This window comes from Aythya marila, assembly GCF_965140915.1.
Source record: "Aythya marila genome assembly, chromosome: 4".
Classification (NCBI taxonomy): Eukaryota; Metazoa; Chordata; class Aves; order Anseriformes; family Anatidae; genus Aythya; species Aythya marila.
Genome location: NC_139045.1, coordinates 4,748,861 through 4,767,918, shown reverse-complemented (window position 1 = coordinate 4,767,918; position 19,058 = coordinate 4,748,861). Strand labels below are relative to the sequence as shown.

Genomic DNA, 19,058 nt, shown 5'->3' with positions numbered 1-19,058 from the left:
TAAGAACTGGAAATCTCTCCTGGCCCACTCACCAGCTGAAATTAGGTGGAAAGAGTCTTCAACAGGACTCAGCTGGCCTGCAAACCTGTCTGAGAATTTGTGAACTGCATTCAATGATATTTCCTTCTTTTATATTTCTTTATTTGAAAAAAAAAATGTTAGTACATGCATACCCTTCATTTCTCTAAAGAAATGTGGTAATACCACTTTTCAAATGCACATCCTACACAGTATAGTACGTATCGTTGGGAAAATGCATGTGAATTAGAGTAATAACAAGCACGAAGAAAGCAGTAAGAAATGTGTGCAACCAGACTCAAAGTCTACTAACAAGAAGGGAAACTGTTTTTAGGTTTATGAAACTGCTAATGTCAAACTACTGAAACCATTTGAGATTAAATGTCTTGTCCCAACCACTGCTCTGTTCTCAATACATCCTTACAAAATAATAAAAATACCAAGTACTATGTAAGAAAAACAGTCCAAAGAAGTGAGTGAGGCTTTATGCTCTCCAGATGAATTCCTATTTCAAGCTGAGAGTGCTGCTTACACAGCCTCTAGACTGTGTTCCTTCAGACCAAATGCAATCCTCACTCAGCCAACTTCACCTTTCTTCCTTGTGATGCTGCTGCAGTCACTGGGAGTCCTTATCAAATCAGTACCACTGAGCAAATACCCCACTACGTATCCTATACTTGCACAGTTGAACTTTCCAAGAACCCCTTTTTGGATATTTTGACATGACTACTGTAGGGGTCTTTCATTCCGTTTTCAATGCCTGCGGACCTCTCACTAGGGATCAAGAAAGAGAGGGTTATCTCCCCCCAAGCATCTTGCTAGGAAGCAACCTTCTCCAGTTCAATTGCACAATGGTCTGCAGAGGAAAGGGAGTGCTTACAAGGACTTTTCTTGCTATCTCAGAAGGCTTCTGTCCACCCAGTGACAACATCTCTCAGACTGCAGGAATTACTAGGCAGCTTCTTTCCATTTACTGTCTTCAACAAGATAAGAAGAATGTTGCCAGTTTCCCAAATGTAGAAACAAACAAGGAATATAAATGCCCTTGCAAGACTAACTGTAATATTTTGTGGGATTTGGCCTAAAAGAAATATATTTATGTGTGTGTGTGTGTGTGTGAAGCTATGGTAACAATTTTGCTACTACTTTTATTACAACAAGATCTGTTAACAGTCCTGCAAAAACAGGTGGGTTATGTAAAATTACACTTACTCTAATATTTAGAGATTGTCTAAGAAAAGTGGTTCATGTGTTAAGGGATTAGAAAATTGTTCCAAGTGTACTCAGAATTTATGATCTAATTTCCAGACCTATTGGTCAGACTTGTCAATCGTCTCCTATTTTCCACTATTTCAATTAAAGAAGAGGTGAAGGGAAAGTAAAAGAAAAATTGCAGACACATACATGATGGAGATGACCTAGTTGTATTATTCAAGTGCTCAAGGAGAAAGGAAAGTTAATTCACTGCTGACATTCATCAACTGAAAGATATTTCAGTGCTTGGATGGGGAAAGCATTCACACACGCAATTTTAAGCATGTGCTTAGCACTCTTTGCCTTTTCAACTAAGAAAAAATATTAACTTGGAACCTCGTGTACAGCACATGCATAGAGTGAGTTCACTGATTAAAAGGCTAACAAGACAGTAAGACTTTTGTAAAGCCTTTCAACCACATAGATTCTCAAAAGGGTATGACTTGCATCACACATTTCAGTTGAGTTCAACTGTTCTGCAAATCAGCATGAATTTGTCTGAGCAAAACCAAGAGTGCCAGCCATCAGCTCACAGTACAGGCCAACTTTAATTGTATGTGAACTCCTCTGAAGGCTGCACATAAATGTGGAAAACACGGAAGTCTGACACTGAACTTATTACCCTCGTAGCTGTTCAACAGTATCTTGTGAGTAACACCGCACCGAGAATCTGTTTTTTCATCCACTTAGGAAAAATTGACATTTTGGTAGAGAAATGTTAGCCTGGGAGTCCTAGGCTGCACTATACCTACTAATACCAGATTTAGATAAATACTGATCCAGTTTAACTTTATTTCTACCATTATTACCAAGCTAACCCAAATTATTAAAAGAGATATTGACATTGATCTTTAGTCTGCTTTGTATTATATGAAAACAATACATTTTCTGCACAAAATGAAATGCTTGCTAGTCAAAATCAGCTACCAATTGTGCAACACAAGAATTTGACCACTATGTATCTGTATAGTTTTTGTGCTAGTATCTATATTTAGTCTAGCAATTGATTTATTTTTTCTTAAAAAGGTTAAAAATATACTAGTCTGCTTATACTAAATAAGTACATCTTTATTAAAGTGGTGATAATTTAGGGATCTTTTAGATGCCATAAATATGGAAATAAATAAAATGAACATAAAACCACACACTGAAAATATTAGGATCTGTTTTTCAAGCACAATTTAAAATTGTTAAACAGCATTTAAAGATATATTAGCTTTTTTCTTTATGAAGGCAATTGCATATTTATTTTCTTCCCCATGAAACATGATTGCAATTAAGCCTATGTGGTCTCCTAAAAACAGATGTACAACAACCTAATACATCCTTCAAATAAGTAAGTAAATAAATAAATCCATGTCTTCCAAAATGACACTCAAATAACCAGATAAATTTTGGACATCTGGCACATGTGAGTAAAGATTTCTCAACAGACTTTACGTGATGATACTAATAAAAGTTAAACACTTTGATTAAAAGTTAATCATCAGTTCTATTCTATTCAATGTGTTTGGAACTATTCTGTCCAGTCTTCTCTCATCATCCTGCACATCCAAAGAATATTATGCTACAAAACGTGTCTTCACTGGTCTTGAGCCCATACGTTGGTCACAAGAATTACTTGAATTGTGTACAACAATGCCAGCTGTGTTTGCAACTACTTCCTAACATTCACGTTGCAATTGAATGCAGACACGCAATACCAAGGAAAAATTTCAGGTCTTCACACAAATTTGTTTTGTAAGGTATTTTTAATAATTGCTCATGTGTTATATATAGCTAATTCCAAATATTTTTTTCTTTTGTTGCTCCACAGTAGTCATAATTTTCTGAATATAATAATTTTAAAATAATAGGTTCGTAGCATTATCCTTATCACTAAAGTGAAATAACTCATTATTACATCATTTCCTATAACCACTATCAAAATGCAAGTCTTATACGGGTTATATATTATGTTAACAGAAGCAATATATCTTTATTGTTGGGAAAGACCAATTTAAATTCAATTATTTACAATATCTTAGTGCCTTTTTCCCCGTAGGCTCTTGAGGAGGGAGGCAGGAGAAGGGATTGTATAATATGGTCTTTATACACTTTCATCTATTGCTTTTTAAGCACAGTGAACAAGCTATATTATACATTTTTCTTTTGGTATTCCCTGCAAGTGCTTTTCAAGTTCAGTGTGAATGTTAGTGCTTATGAGAACAACAGATGGATAATACTGTTTACAGTCAGGGAGGGATATTATTTAAACTTCACCACCCAGCTTTGCCAACAAACCTCAGCAATGCTGTGAAACAGCCCTGCTGCTTTACTGCGACCCCTCCTTATGGAGTGCCGTTCTGAACTGAGTCAACTTGGTGTTGGCTCTGAAAGATGACACTGACTTGTCTGACTTAGCATCTCCTCCCAATTGCATTCAAGATTATTTCTTTTCAATTAATTTCCCTGCATTTTCTTCCCTGACAATAATTTTATATTATTCTCCACCTGCTTTTCCACTCTCATTATTCTCTGTAGTTTGTATTAAAAATGCATTGGCACTGTATAAATACCCAATATCATATAAGTGTTTGCATCATGGGACTGAATTAATAGAAAATAAAACAAAACAAAACAAAACCCAAACCTGCAGAAAAAAAATGAGTTTGTAACAACATTGTCTAAAGTTACACACCACATATATGGATGTCTATCAGTCATCATCAAATGCAAACATCAGACTTTCAGCTTAATTATGTTCAATGACTATTTAACTTAGGCTAGAAAAGATTACTTCAAAGCACAAATCAGATTGTACTTTCTTTTCCAATAAACTAATTTGAAATCAGAGCTCTGGCTGTACTGTTGTATATTGCTCATGTGAAGGAGCCCTGCGAGCCCTGAGTAGCTTTAATCAATGACATAAATAACCGCAGTGCTGACAAAGTCAAGTGAACTCACCACTTGTCCGTCTCTCCCTGGAACACCAGGCACTCCAACAGAACCCTGGTGGGAAACAGACGCCAGCATTTAGCAAATTAAACAGGTCATGAAACCTTTCGTCTCTTAATACAGTACTTAAAAATGATGGTGAATACTTGCATATTGAAAGTGCAACAAATTTTTCAAAAACTAATTTTTAGTCAAGCTGAGCTCTCTTTTCAGATGACATTTTATACTTATACATGTTCTCCCGCTGTACATTTTAATGACTGCCCCACTGTATGGCCTCTCAGAAGCAAGCCTCAAGTTTGTGTCTACTTTGTGATGTTGTGGATGCTTCACAAGAAATGTAACAATTAAATTGGAATTCCATTTAATGCACTCAATAAATTTTGAGATTGTTCTGACACAATCTAACATAGCACCTGAACAAAACCTTTAATGCTTCAAATGCTTAAAGCATCTGAAGTGGAGGGATGCTTCTAGCTCAATAACTGGTAGGGTCAATCTATTTAAAATCTTTTAAGGGATAATCTCCAACAATTCAGCCTGAAAAGTGCTAATTGCTGATACACTCTCAAATTGCACCAACATTACTGCAATCATTTAAAATAAAATAAAATGAAATGAAATGAAATAAAATGAAATAAAATAAAATAAAAATAAACAGGACAAACACATGGAGTAGACAAAAGGGGAAGTCAAATGTTATCACTGACTTGTAACATGAGAGATCTTTTTACACAGCTCTCATACTTCTGTATCATGGACAATATTTTTTTTTTTTTTTTGAAGGAACTTTTCTGACTGTTGCTACAGATGTTTAGTAAAAAGCTAAGGCATGAGGAAAGCATGAAAATTATGAGATTACACAGGTTTTTTCCGTTCTTTCTATAAAATTGTTGTTGCTCAGCAAGGAAACTGTAAGCATAATTTTTATTTTCCACTACTAAGCACCTTAACTCATTACAAAAGTGCAATAGATACTTGAAAGACTGGTACTCTAAAAAAAAATATGTCCAGGGGGTTGGAAAGGCAGAAATTTTGTCAATGGTGAGATGTACAGTTGCCCAGCACCCATAAAACAAATGAGCATCCTGTGAGGCCTGTCAGGCCCTGAGGCCCAAGAATCAGCGTACAGCATTTTCCCCTCTATTCACATCGGTTAGAGGTTTCAGTAAAAATGGTTTAGTGGAAGGACACCAACACCCAGAGGGAATGCAGCCAAAATGGATGCACGTTTGCCAAAAAAATAGAGTTGAGGAAATAATGGATGGAATAATCCTGTGAAACAAGAAACGGAAACAACTCATGAAGGCCTCCAAAAAACTCCAACATTTGAAAGCCCTGGAGGCTTCAGCTCACAACAGAGCTACAAATCAGTAAAAAATAATATACTGGCACCTCAGCCTGTTTCCATGACCCTGAATGCTTTCCCCTTATTCCCAAAGCTTTCACTTTGGCATTCCCATTGCCTCTATTTGCTGGATGCATGGCCATGACTGCTAGCTACTGCAAAGGGGCCTTTTGTGAGCATTTTCACATCTTTGTATAATTTTTCAGAAAACTATAAGACAAATGGCATTAAACCATCAGCCTGAAAAAAACCATCCTGCTTGTAACAATTCCTCCTCTCAGTGACAGTCTCATATAGCCACTGACTTCTTATGAAACACAGGATGTTAGAAAGTGTAAATAAAATTGATTCTATCATTCCCTTAACCAATAAAGGTTTATCATATATTCAAAAGCTCATCAGCATGTGGGTTTTGCTGATGCTGTATGCTCAAAATATCCCACTCCCCCATACAATTATACAAATAATTGTATAATGGCAACTTCTAAATCATTACAGTTTTACAATGTCACATTCCTGCATTGCTAAACATGAAGAGTAGTCTTCTCCTTCAGCTTGCAAACTCTGTATAGTTTACAGCTATATCCATGGCAAAATCCCATGGATTTATGTGCTCTGTTATTACATTTTTACATATTATCATGCTTTCCTTTCTTTTGTTCATAAAGTTTCATTTTAACCCATGCAAGCAAACCTTCATTTTAAAGAATATTATCTCAGAAGAAAAAGAGGTGACAACTTTGCCACATAAGTTAATACTACTAATTCCTTTTTTTTTCCTTAATACAAATTAAGCCTGCCCAAATTAAATATCTTCCATAACCCTTCTTATCTCTTGAAATCAATGTGAAAATGAACTGCTTTGGTGGTGTGTGGGTGAGGATGCTGGAATGGTGCCACTGCTATTGCTGATACATCTAGGACTGTTTTAATGATGTAATTCCATAAATCCAAAGCGCACTCCATCAAACTGAGGCAGTCAGCTTTAATGAGTGTAAATAATGCTAAAGGCATTCATAGGAAGTCAGGTCCTGGGTTACAGGGAACAGGAAAACACTGGCAGACCACCTGAACAGAGTCAGCCAAGCACCATTTATCAGCAACACCTATGTGCTTTGTTGCTGCTGGTCAATTCTGTAGTCATATGGCACTGATCTACTTGAGTAAGGACGTGCATTTAATCAGAAACTCTATCTCCCCACCTTTCACAACGTTTTACCTTTGGTTTCATAGTTTCAGGGCAAGAATAAGAAAGTTATAGTGACCTATTCATCTGAATGTTAAACAGACAGATTGAAAAGAGTCTGTTTTACATTGCTTGAACTTCCAAGGACGGTGGAAATGGGAAATCTTACATCTCACGTTATATAGTTGCATTTTGCAAAAACAAAATTCAGAGCTTAAACTAATGGATTCAATGTGGTGTACAGTAGCTAATTCCATTCACCTTTTCTGCTTACAATTTGGCACCAGGAGGAATAATCACTTTCACAGTTTTGTTGTTTATACTATACCTTTTGTCCTGGAGGCCCCTGAGGTCCCTGCAAAGGGAAAACAATTCAATTAACATAATAACTCAAGCCAATTTAAACATAAATGACCAATTAAAACTGTCCTATTGTGTAAGCATTCAGATACTGGACTGAAACCAGCTGATGTTTTATACATCAAGGAAAAGCAAAACTTTCTGCTGAAAATGCACAATGGGTCTTTTCTCTTCTTTTGGAACAGATTTAACTACTAAGTGGAAGACTCAAATTTTCCCCCTTTCTAATCTTTTCTCTTCCATCCCATCTGTTTTTTCTGGTACTGACAAATCTATCAGCATTAAGATGACTGTTTATTTTCTGTTTCTGATACCAACTAACAGCCAATTGTGTGTCCATGGTAATATCTCTGCTTGGCAGTATAAAAGCAATGTTTATGCAACCAAGCTTATTTTATTTTATTTGACAGAGAGAAGCATAAGCCTCTACATCTCCTCATCTTCTAGTTCATTAAAGGTATCGACATTCATGACTATGTTTTACCCAACACGTGATTTATGCCATCAACTGCAAATAACAGAAAATACTTCAGAAATCATTAAGAATGCTCTTGGGAAGTAAAGAACCACCACTTTGCCCCTGGGACCTGAGAAGGCAGGAAGAGATACCTCAATGTGGGAAAGCTTAACTGCTTAATGTCACAGAGGAGTCCAAGCCTCGCTGATATTAATTGGGCCCATTTCTCGTCTGGCATCTCTGAAGTACCCAGGTGGTTTGTGGCCACAGCAGAGAGGGGAAGCAGCAGGGAAATAGATCAGCCAACCATGTCTTTGACATTATGTCAGTTTGTTTTGGTAAGAGTCAGACCATGTCCAGCACAGTCCTTAGGTAATCTTTTCCCCATGTTTCTATTGGAGGTGCTGGTCCTATATCAAGCAAGATAATTCTGAGTCCAGGAGGGTTCAAAACAAAAAGCCCCAGACTGGAGAATCCAACTCCTTCTGAAGTTTGAAAAGATAAAAGAGGAATTGATGTCAGAACTGGAATTATTCAGAAATCTTGAACAATAGTATTGATGCTTCAAATTGTTGGGTCAAATTGGTTTTTAGGGTACTGTGAAGTTAGGCTGAACTATCCCTTTCTGGTAGATGCAGGGACTGTTGGAACATTGCTCTGATGCAACATTAACTGCTAACATGGAAAAGCTTCACTGGTTGTAATTTTTGGTACTGGATCCCCTGAACTGGATGAAAACCTTGCAGTTTTAAATATGGATTCACACATCTGGGCCAGACATCAGAACTTGCAAAAGCACAAATTAGTGTTTCTTCTTGAAACTTCTGTCTGATTATCTCAGCAGAATGAGGGTCTTGCAAGCATCTCCTTTTGACTATAGGGACAGATTTTGTAAAAGGAAAGATACCTGTGTGATGCAGGATCACAAATTTCCTCTTTTTTCTTCAAAAGGACATGAAAATACCCAAGCACTCAGCTCTGATGATGATTAGAGCAGTGAGTAGAGTGATCACGTGGTTTTTCAGAGTGGAGAAAAATCACACCAATCTACCACATTTCAGTAAACTGTTATTTAAATATTTATTTATTTATTTAATTTTTCAGTAAGTGCTTGAATTCTAAGCATAAGATTTACTTGAGGCTGAGGGCACCATTAGTACATAATGTGGTAAATGAACAGGCTATTGCTTGCAAGCAATGCTCAAGAAGTCTCCAGGAAGACATCCAGCTCTATGAAAACATCACTTGGGAGCCTTCAAAACAAAGTTACTCTCTGAAGGTAAATTTATCACTCACTTATTAATAGTATTCCCCAAAGTGAACTGTGAAATGTGCTGCTCTTTTGAGCATTTCTGTGCCTGGTGCTTGTAGCTGTCAACTTGTGGGATGGATAAAATTCAAAACACTGTGGATGTCTCCAGGAAAATATCTTTCCCTAGAATTTTCCCCTCACTGCTGCCATCATTCCAGCTCCTCCAGAGGAGTTACTGAATAAGAAAGTATTTACACAGTAGCAAAATCTGGCTCTCATTGTGCTTTTAAAATGAACCATTTAGAGAAAAGCTGTAGATACTTACTATTAGATATTTTATACAATTAGCAGTTTTATATTTCTCGTACTTAAACTTTTATTCAGACTGGAAATTACTCCCGTGTCTCATGCCCATTGAGCTATTACACCAGTTAATGACAAGAACACTCCTCAAAAATACGGCCACCTTCAGCAAGCCGATTGAAATTAAAAGCTTAAAGTTAAAAGTTTAAATTTTACAATTTACATGTAACAAGTGCTTCTTATTCTGTGAGTGCTCAGACTGTAAGCTACAGCTGAATACGACAATTTTCCTATAAAGGGCTGCTCCCTAGCACTGGGAAAGAAGCTCACAATTATGTGGAAACACAGCAGCTCATCAGCTGACACCTCCCATCCATCCCTCACATATGCGTGTCAGCAGCCACATAAACAGAAAATCTGAAATTTAGTTACTAACAAAGACTGACTTTGACAAACAGTAAAACACTCCTGAATTGCCATGAAGTGCCTGTTTTCTACGAGTTACTTACATTATCTAAGCAAGGTACAGAATTGCACTGGATAAACAGAAATAAAATTAAGTAAATACAATTTGTGAGAGGGAGGAGCATGAAGGGATTAAAAAAAAAAAAAAAAGACTTCAGTGCATTCCCAGAGATACACTTCATAGCTTCCAGAAGTTCATAGCTTCCAGAAGATCCTGTATAGGAAATGGGAACTTCAATAGGACTGATTATTTTTTTTTTTCTAAATTTTTAACTGATCTGGGAAGAAGACTGCGTTGCCCACTTGATGAACAGACAGTAACACCAGCAATTAAAATCTCTGTGTAGGTCTTGAGACAGGACCAGAAGGCAAGAAATACCAGAAGGGTTCCACAACCAACTCCCCAGGTGTTTTCTTTTTGGTATGTGGTATTTTTTTCCTTAATAATAAGTAACATATAGTTATTCAGCTGCTGTGACTATCATCACTGGGAATATGAAGCAGGTAAAACTAAAGCCTACAGAAAAAGAGCCACAGCCTTCTTTCACCTCCTACCTCCACCTCCCTCTGATATCTATATCAACAAATATCTATAACCGTTATCAACTTCATCCACCTCTTGCATGTATTATTGGAAATTGTCAGAATTTCCATGTAAGGGTGCTTGGATCAACTTGGAAACCACTGGTGACTGATGTTAGAGCACTCATTTTTTAAAGAGCATCTTGGTTTCAAAAACTCCAGTTCATGAGAACTATTGACGCCATTCAATTGTTTGGATAAAGTAACTGCTTAGCATCTTTGAAAATCAACCTGTTTTCCTTTAAATTGCTAAATACTCAGTGGGAAATTTCAGCTGATTTAGCTGAAAAATTTGATTGATATGGTTGCCCAAAATGGGAGGATAACTAAAAATAACATAAATTAAAAATAGTTCTCACTATTTCAGATACCCTGAACACTTCTAAAGAACCATTTTCAATCTTGTGCAACTGAGTAAACTAGTTACGCAGATGTGACAAGCTGCTGCAGGGCTTCATTGAAGTGGATTCTCATTCAATTCACTCCTCAACAGGAGGCCGGAAAAAGAAATTGTGTTGGTCCCAAGAAATTCAACTGCTATTTGTATGTTTCTGGAGATGGAGAATTATCTGATATGTACTTATGCACTTGAAAAACTGGGCATCCAAGGGTAAACAAATGTTTTTAAGTGTTCTAAGCAATTGTGGTTTTAAAAGTTAAGAGATTTCCATGATGAATACCATTCTTCAGCCTCTGTTTCCTGAAATCAAGGGATCTCCAGGGCTTGATCCATATCAAATCTTGGCATCACAGAAATGATCAAAGGAAGTTACAGCCTGACACATTTGAGTGCCTTGACTAACAACTACCTGAAATAATAATAACAATAAAAACTGAAAATGTTGACCCAAATGTAGTAAAAAAAACCCTCTGAGTCCAGAATTCTTCATAGATCTTGCTTCTCATGTTACAGTTATGTTTTTCTTTTAGGCTTACTTTGCTGCTTGTGCTTCAGCAAGCTGAAAAATAATGCTGCCCGGTGAAGGTTAAAGCTGTAATTCAAAGACAGAGAAATTCAGGGTGTAGTACTTTAAGAACAGGCTCCTGTGGTGTTTTTATATTTAATTTCCCATGTCTCCGTTGCGTAACATTTAAAGAAATGTATAAAATAGGAAGCTTGGAGTATTTTCTATTTGCAGGTCTGGGATAGGTGTAATGATTTGTTTTACAAGGTATCAGATTTCACAGATAGCGACCACAAACACCAAATGAAAAAGCCTAACAAAAATATAACAAAAACATAAACATATACTGAAAAAGTTGATATACTGAAAAAGTTATAAAACAAAGCATGTCATGATGGTTCAATACATGCATACAAAAAATCTCTTATTCCACAGCTCTGAAATAAAACAACAACAACAACATTTAAAAAATATTTTTGTTTTTTAAAAACACTTCCATACTACCTGTCTAAAGTAAAGATTCCTTATAACTAGAAGACCTTTAGTAGGTACTGTATCTATTTTCTGTGGGACAAAGGAAGTACCAAGAATGTATCTGAGAATGCATATTTTCCCTTGTGCCTATAAGAATCATGAAACATTATTTTTTCCACAAACCTAACAACAGAGAATTTAGGAAGGAAACCCAGAAGATGTACATGAAGAGGAAAAGCACAGGTTTCACACAAAGTATTCACCCACATTTCAGAGAAACCTGTGTTCTGCTTGCTGATCCCATTTGCTGTGTGCAGCAGGCATGCAATGTAATTCTGAAAATGTGTTCCTGTGTGTTTGAAGAGTGTTTCATAAAGACTGCAATATCTGGAGTACTAGTATTGAAATGTGCAATGCTTTAGTACTGACGAACCAGCTAGATAAAAGAAAGACCAGCTAAGAAAACAGATCAGCTATGATGGGAAACCTCACATAACTTTTGATTAAGCAGCAGTCCCATATGCTACCTTCATTGATGAAAGGAGCAGCAATAACTGTTAATTAGTGCTCAGGCAGAGCTTCTCATCATCATTCTCTTAGTCATGGTTCTGACATCCCAGGCAACCTTTACTGAAGTACAGATGTTCCAAAATGCCAAAGACTAATTTCCCTAAGACTAGCACTTATAGGTTAAGGCAAATGCATTTATACTGTGAAGAAAAAAAAAAAAAAAAAAAAGTTACTGTGGGAGGCACAGGCTGAAATTTTCCACTTCAGCTGCTAGTTCTCCATAAACTCCAAACAACACCTTCTAAAATTTACTGTGAACATGCTTCCAGAATGAAACCAAGAAGGCTGTTGAAGAACTCTGGCTGTTGAAAGCAAAATCACAATTAGTAATTTCCTGGAGGAACTATGAAGATTCACATCAGGTGAGGATCTGTCCTTGGCCATTGGCCTGAAAGACTGAACTGAAGCTAGCAGCACTTCTCAGTCAGTTCTGCCAACTCCCTCTCAGTTGTCGTTGGTGGTGTTTTTTTTGTTGGTGCTGTTTTTTTGCTTGTTTTGTTTTTTAAACCTCAGACAAAAAATGTATATTAATACATTTTAAATATCTGACTTTTTACAGATTTAACTGCAAAGTTACACTCTTCTACTCTTCACATGTATGGGAATATCCTTTGGAAAAAGGTCCTTCTTATTCTGAATAACCAGTAAAAAGAGTAAGTCTTGTTTTCTTGAACAGATGCCCAGCAATACTGTACTAGCACAAGACTGCTAGTTTGGAAAACAATACATCTTAAGTAGAGTGATTCTGCATTTGGGTTAATCATTATAGTATAGATTTCTTTTGCAAAGAGACACCTTTACCTGCATTCCTTGGTTGTTCTGGACCTTTCTGATCATGAAAAACAGCTGTAAAATTACTTACATGTCTTTAAAGCCAATATCTGGAGAAAAAATATTTTTTTTCTCAATGACAAGAAGCTGTTGACTCTTACAATGAACACATTTAAAATGACTTATTTTCCAAGGAGTTAAAATTATCACAAATTTTGATTTTCCATTTTTTATCACTATGCACTGGTTGAGAATAGTTCTAAATATAAAAGTACCAAGAATGTTTGAAAAAGTCCTCCCATATGGAAATTAGAAATAAAAACAACCTATGCATACCTACAGTCCTACTGCAATTTTTGAATTTGAAAACTTCAATCTATCAGTGTCAGCAATTGAGGTTTCTTCTCACTGACTACATTTAGGACCTCATTAGCAACCAGGAATCCTAGCTTGTAGGTGCAGAAAAATCACAAATTCATTTATGATCCATTCTGAAAAAATGAGAAGATTAAAAAAAAAAAAAAAAGTCTGGCATTTAAGAATCCTTAACACCAGGAAGAGAAGGTAAATGTCATGGGAAGAGGGATGAGTTATGACAGGCAAGGCACAACTTTAACTGAAAAGGTTGAAAAGCTAAGGAAACTGCCAGTCTTCCCTCTTGCATAGCAGACATTTTGCTAGTTCCACATTACATTACAAAACTTAATCCCTTTGGCATTACCCCACTGCTTGGCCTCCCTCTGAATTCTCTGAATCCTTTCTGCACAGAGGAACGATGCCTTCAACTCCTGCAGAAAGTACACCCAAAGGGCTTTCAAGTGCCCTGGAAACCAGACACAAATCGGAACTAACTAGCCATTCTTACACTCTCTTGTAACATTAAAGATGCATACAATCGCTCCTTTCTAACTTAGAACTAAGCCTCCACCTTACTGAAAATAAACTGAGCTCCCTTGTTCCCTACGTGGCTTAAAAATAAAGCAGGTTCTTCCTGACATACCAACAAATAGTGACAGAAGACCTTGCAAACCAGCCCTCCACAACATCTCAACCACAAGAGCAACAGAAGCACGCTGGCACTCTGACAATCTGGGAACATTTTCAACAGGGAATGAGACACCCCTGTAAGCAACAACTGGCTTTCCAAGCCCTCTCCTCCCACCACCCTGAAGCAACCCACACATACTTATATTGGACATGGAGAAAAAGAAAAGTTATTCCCTGTCTTCAGGTTAAATTTCCCTTGTGCACCTAAGATTGGTTGAACTCTCATGACAAAGTAGAACTCATGCAAGAGAGCTCAGACATTGTCATCAGATACATTATCATCTGTGTCTGGTCCAAACAAGCCTCCCCTGCCTGAGAGGGAGAAAGGTCCCGAATTATTACTGCACTCTCTTACACCACCTGAGACATGATTTTCTTTTTCTTTATTGACACAGAAATTCACTAAGAATTGAGAAGAATGTGGCAGCAGGTCCTCAGGTGGAATAAATTGCCCGGTCTTCACTAGAATCACTGGATTTCCTATTTCAATGAGAAACGAGAATATTTCGTATTTCAGTGAGAACATGAACACTTCTAAAACTCCAACTGCATTAAAATGATTTCAACTTCTTGTGAATCATTGTTTGAGTAGGTCACAAGTTCCTCAAATGTGTAATAGGCTTGTGGTACATTCTGAGACACCAGCTGGAAAACATGCTATTATCTCATTATCTACCACCTTGCACTCTTCAGGAGTTTTATTCTACTTCTTGTAAGAAGAGAAAATAGAAAACTAAGTAATTTCAAGCTATGCCATTGTTGGTTCAGAGGTTAAAACTGAGTTCATTGGCTCTAACAATATTCTGTATATTCACCTAGAAATACTGAGGCATGTTACTGAACACAAGTGTAAACCACTTTTGGAAAAGAAAAGCTTCTATCCCCACTATTATAATCTAGAGGTCAGGCCTGCAGCTCTTCTTGAATTAAACAGCACCACGTGATTTAAAGCTGCTGAGAATGTGCTCCTTTAGGATACAAATAGCCTTTGGCTTCCACCAACATCAGCAAGTACATCCAAAACTTAGGGATTGTTTCTGAGCATCTGGTGCTCTCCTTGATTGTATCGTCTCCATTCTGGAAGAAGAACCAGAGTACATGCCACACTACTTGGCTTCTTACTGGAAAGGGTCTTGGACATGAGGGCAAGTCAGAATCCACAGGTGGACTTCTGGGAGGCCAGGACTGTAGTGCTTTATGTGCATCTATTTCCCAGATTCTACTTCAAATGAAGAAAAACCAGATACTTGTACTTCAGACTCAGTGTGAAACAAAGGTTAGTCTTTACAAAATAGTTCCTGCAATATTAACCTAGAAGTCCCTCAGGGCAGAGGTCTGTGCTATAATTTACTTTGAAAAGATGGATGGATAATATGGAAAAAGAATTACAGGTAGGCCTGTGTTCTCCACAGCAAACTATACCTATTTTCTCTGGCAGCACAATTTACAGTGCACCTTTTGGGAAATCAGCAACTTCTGTAGCAGCACCTCAAATTTCAATATGGAAGTAAAGAGCTATTTGAGTGAAGAAATACAGGATGGAAGAAGATGTTTGATGAAGCTAGACAGTATCTCAACAGTTGTAGCACTTTCCACAGGGAAGACAGTCTGGAAACCTGTACTGGCATAAAGGGTATGTCAAAAGCACCAAGAAAAATAAAAAGAAATTAATTGCCTCCCTGATACCCTGGTGCTCTTTGCTTGATCTATACACAACTTAATGCTTAAGCCATAAGACTAGCTTTTAGACCAAGCACTTGGAGATGGGAGTTCATATAGTCTGGGATCTTTCACTAATTCAAGCTTGCTAATTTGATTTTTATAATACTTTTTTCTCCCTATTTAAACACAGCTGCATTTAGAGAAATGGTCAGTAGCATTAGTTTAGTTCTTGCACACAGATGGCTAGTTTAGAGCAGTGGGAATCTTCTGAACATGGTGATGGACTCTCTTTGGCTTTAAAGACCCTCACAGAATCTGTGACCCTGAAGACCTGGTCTTGAACAGAAGGAAGACACTGTTGAAGAATGAGTGAGTTTGGTTCAGAGGTCAAAAAGGAGATTACAAATGAAACAAAACAGAACAAAATATATATATATATATCCTTACTATCTATTATACATATTATTAACAATAGGGCCCCATAAACCAAAACAGAAAGAAGAAAAAATAGCCTACAAATGTGCTAAAACACAAGGTAGTACCTTTAAGAGGCTTTGATTTTGGTTCTCTTGAACCTTTATTTTGAAAAGAAAAGATATAGGACTAACTTCCTGATCACAGCAGATATTTCAGAGTCTCAGAATCTTAGCTTATTCTTCCAAAATACTTTGGATTTTGTCAATCCAAAATGCATTGCAATTTTTCAAGATAAAGTATCATCACACCTGTTTAAAACTTCATAGATTCAAATAGGTAGTAATCATATCTGCAGTGATTGCTAAGCATATAATCTTCCTTCTCAGAAGCATTCAGGAATCAAAAACACATGGCATGGGCTACAATTCTGTCATCTCTCATAAAAAAATAAAAATGACCACGAGTGTTTAGGGAGATCTTAATGAAAAAAATCACTGCGTGTTTCACAGTTCTGGGACAGACAGAAACTTCTGATGCTTTAGCCTGTGGCTGAAGCTGATTTACAACCAGTGAAGCTTCAGTTTGCTTCCAAATGAATAGGGCTAATTAGTTCCTGATGTGACAGAAAACATCTTCTCCCATATCTGAATATTTGGGAAAAGTGCATTCATTTGGCTTTTATATTCTCCCACACATGACAAAAAAAAAAGAAAAAAAAAAAAAAACAAAAAACAAAACCTCAAGAGAGGATAATATTCTGACTGTTTCCGTATGCTGTACTGCGCCTTCGCCGTTCCAGCAAGCAAAGGGACAGAACAATTGCCACAGAGACAGCTGGGATTTTGGCCCTTAAAATAAGTAGATGGCTGTTGTGCTGCTCCATGGTCTCAAGGCAGACAATTCAACTTCACTGACAGTGGTAAGTGGGGGTCACAAACCAGGCAAACCTTGCCTGGTTCTTTTGCTTTGCTGTGCCCCTGACTATTTTATTTCCCTCTGTTTCTGCAACCTGAAAGAACTGGCTGGTCTTATATTACAGGCAACTGTATGTAAAAAGAGGAAATTTGTCTTTCTCATGTATTCTTCACAAATGAGACATCAAATGCACTGAGACAAAGGAAGGTTTGGAAATACAGTTATAAAGCTCTCTGGAATTCCACGTTTTCAAAAAGGTGTTAAAAATCTGTTACAGTTTCTTAGCAAACTGGAAGAGTACTTACTGTCAGTCCTTGTTCGCCTGTTTTTCCAGGCTCACCCTTAAAAAAAAAAAAAAGTGTGAATAATTTCAGGAGCATGTCTTGAATTCATTGCTTTACCTCATAACATTGACTTTAAAAATTCCATTCTTTAACAGGTATGACAACTTACTACACATTTTATATATATATACACATATACACATTGCTTTTTAAAGTAATAGGCCAAATCACATGTATTTTAAGAGGCAAAGTACTATTTCACCATCTTTTAATGGTGTAGTTCTCCAGGCAACAGTCAAACACTGGTGTCCTGATTCCCTGCCCCTTGGTTCCAATCATAATATTCCACTCCAGTGAATTGTGCTAAAGAACACAGAGAAAGGTTATTTTCACATGTGTGCTGAATCCCACTGTTTACATATTCCAAAATCGCTGAGTGTTCTGTGTCATCACCACAGTCAGCATGCATAACTTACCGTTGCAGATTATCATATTGTGTAAATCCATGAATATTGAGATTTTGAAGGCATGCGATAATTACTCATCTGTTAAATACCTGGACTGCTTTTCAAAATGGTAACCCATCATTTTTCCAATTTAGCCTTTCTGCAGGCACAGATCTACATAAAGTCAGAACCTATCTTCTCCCTTTTCCTCTCATATGAACACATACAACTGTCTGACGAGACAGTAGACTGGATCAGTCATACAATATGGGCTAAAGATATCTAACCAAAAAAACACAGTTCCTATCATTTTTATTTATCTAGTTTACAGATCACTCCCTTGTAAACGCAAATGTGCACAGGGCAATCCATGCGCTTTTTTATCAGTGCAGCTGCAGGAACATCTTTACCAGCTTTGTCATAAAAGAAAACCTGTCAAAACCAGATGGGAACTGTTTTGATGCTGCTGTTCTTGGCAACTGAACAGAATCAGAGCTGCTACTCTGGGTAGGTGTGCATTCAGAAGCACAAACGTAGCATCTGCGAACACACTGAGAAACCAGTGAGAGAGAAGCCACACAAGCACAGGTTTCAGACAGCAAATTATCCAAGCTGGTTGGACTTTTTGCTCCCTCTGAAACCTTGCTAGCTGACTCACACAGCAATCTCACAATGGCTGCTGGAGTTGCTCACCTGGGCCCTTTGGGATATGAGCGCAGGACTTTCTCAGGACACACAGCAAGTGTATTTGTACGGGGAAAGGCAGGGCATATTCTTGCAGCCCTAGTGATTATAAGCTCCTCGCTAACAAGGAAATACTTGCTTAAGGAAATTACTGCCTTATCACGGAGGCTGGCCATGGTAAGGACTTTCTCCTCTAGCTTTGTAATGCTGCAAGGTCCCTACCTGTAACACAGTATAGCTACTGTTTTGTTGTTCACCTCTTCGGCTAAAAGGTCTGCACAAGCCTTTTAAAAATACAAAGCTGTCACTGCCTCTGGGACAAGTATTCCCTTTACTGCTCTCCTGCTTGCTGTGTATCAATCATGCAGCCATGGAAGAACAAGCCTTTCAAGGATCAGCAATTTAACCTGTGGATACAGGACACTGAGAAGAAGGAGGATGGTAACAACAGTCAGCAATCTGGTTGGTTTCTGAGTCCTTGTTGTATCTGATTCTAAATCTGTACTATAAACTGATTTTCCAAGGGCTTAAGATAGCCACAGCTGGGGAAAAAAAGAAAAGAAAAAAAACTATAAAAAGAAACTCTCTCTTGCCATCTAAAGTCAAAATCACTACAGAACTATTATAACATGGCATGACCTCATTGCATAAAATACATTACTTCCCTGTTATGAGAAACACTGATGTTCCCTTTGCTAAGCAGCAAAAAAACCCAAGCAAT

The 19,058-nt window shown here is 37.3% G+C and overlaps 1 protein-coding gene across 1 annotated transcript in view; it reads right to left on the bottom strand.

The window, feature by feature from the left end:
• Nucleotides 1-19,058, bottom strand: part of COL25A1 (collagen type XXV alpha 1 chain) — a gene marked incomplete at both ends in the record, with an annotated part of 298,501 nt that overhangs the window by 63,377 nt on the left and 216,066 nt on the right. Inside the window, 3 exons of the mRNA XM_082758470.1 lie at nucleotides 4,219-4,263; nucleotides 7,072-7,098; nucleotides 17,229-17,264. Coding sequence (XP_082614596.1) covers nucleotides 4,219-4,263; nucleotides 7,072-7,098; nucleotides 17,229-17,264 — 108 coding nt within the window. The remainder of the gene's footprint in view (nucleotides 1-4,218; nucleotides 4,264-7,071; nucleotides 7,099-17,228; nucleotides 17,265-19,058) is intronic.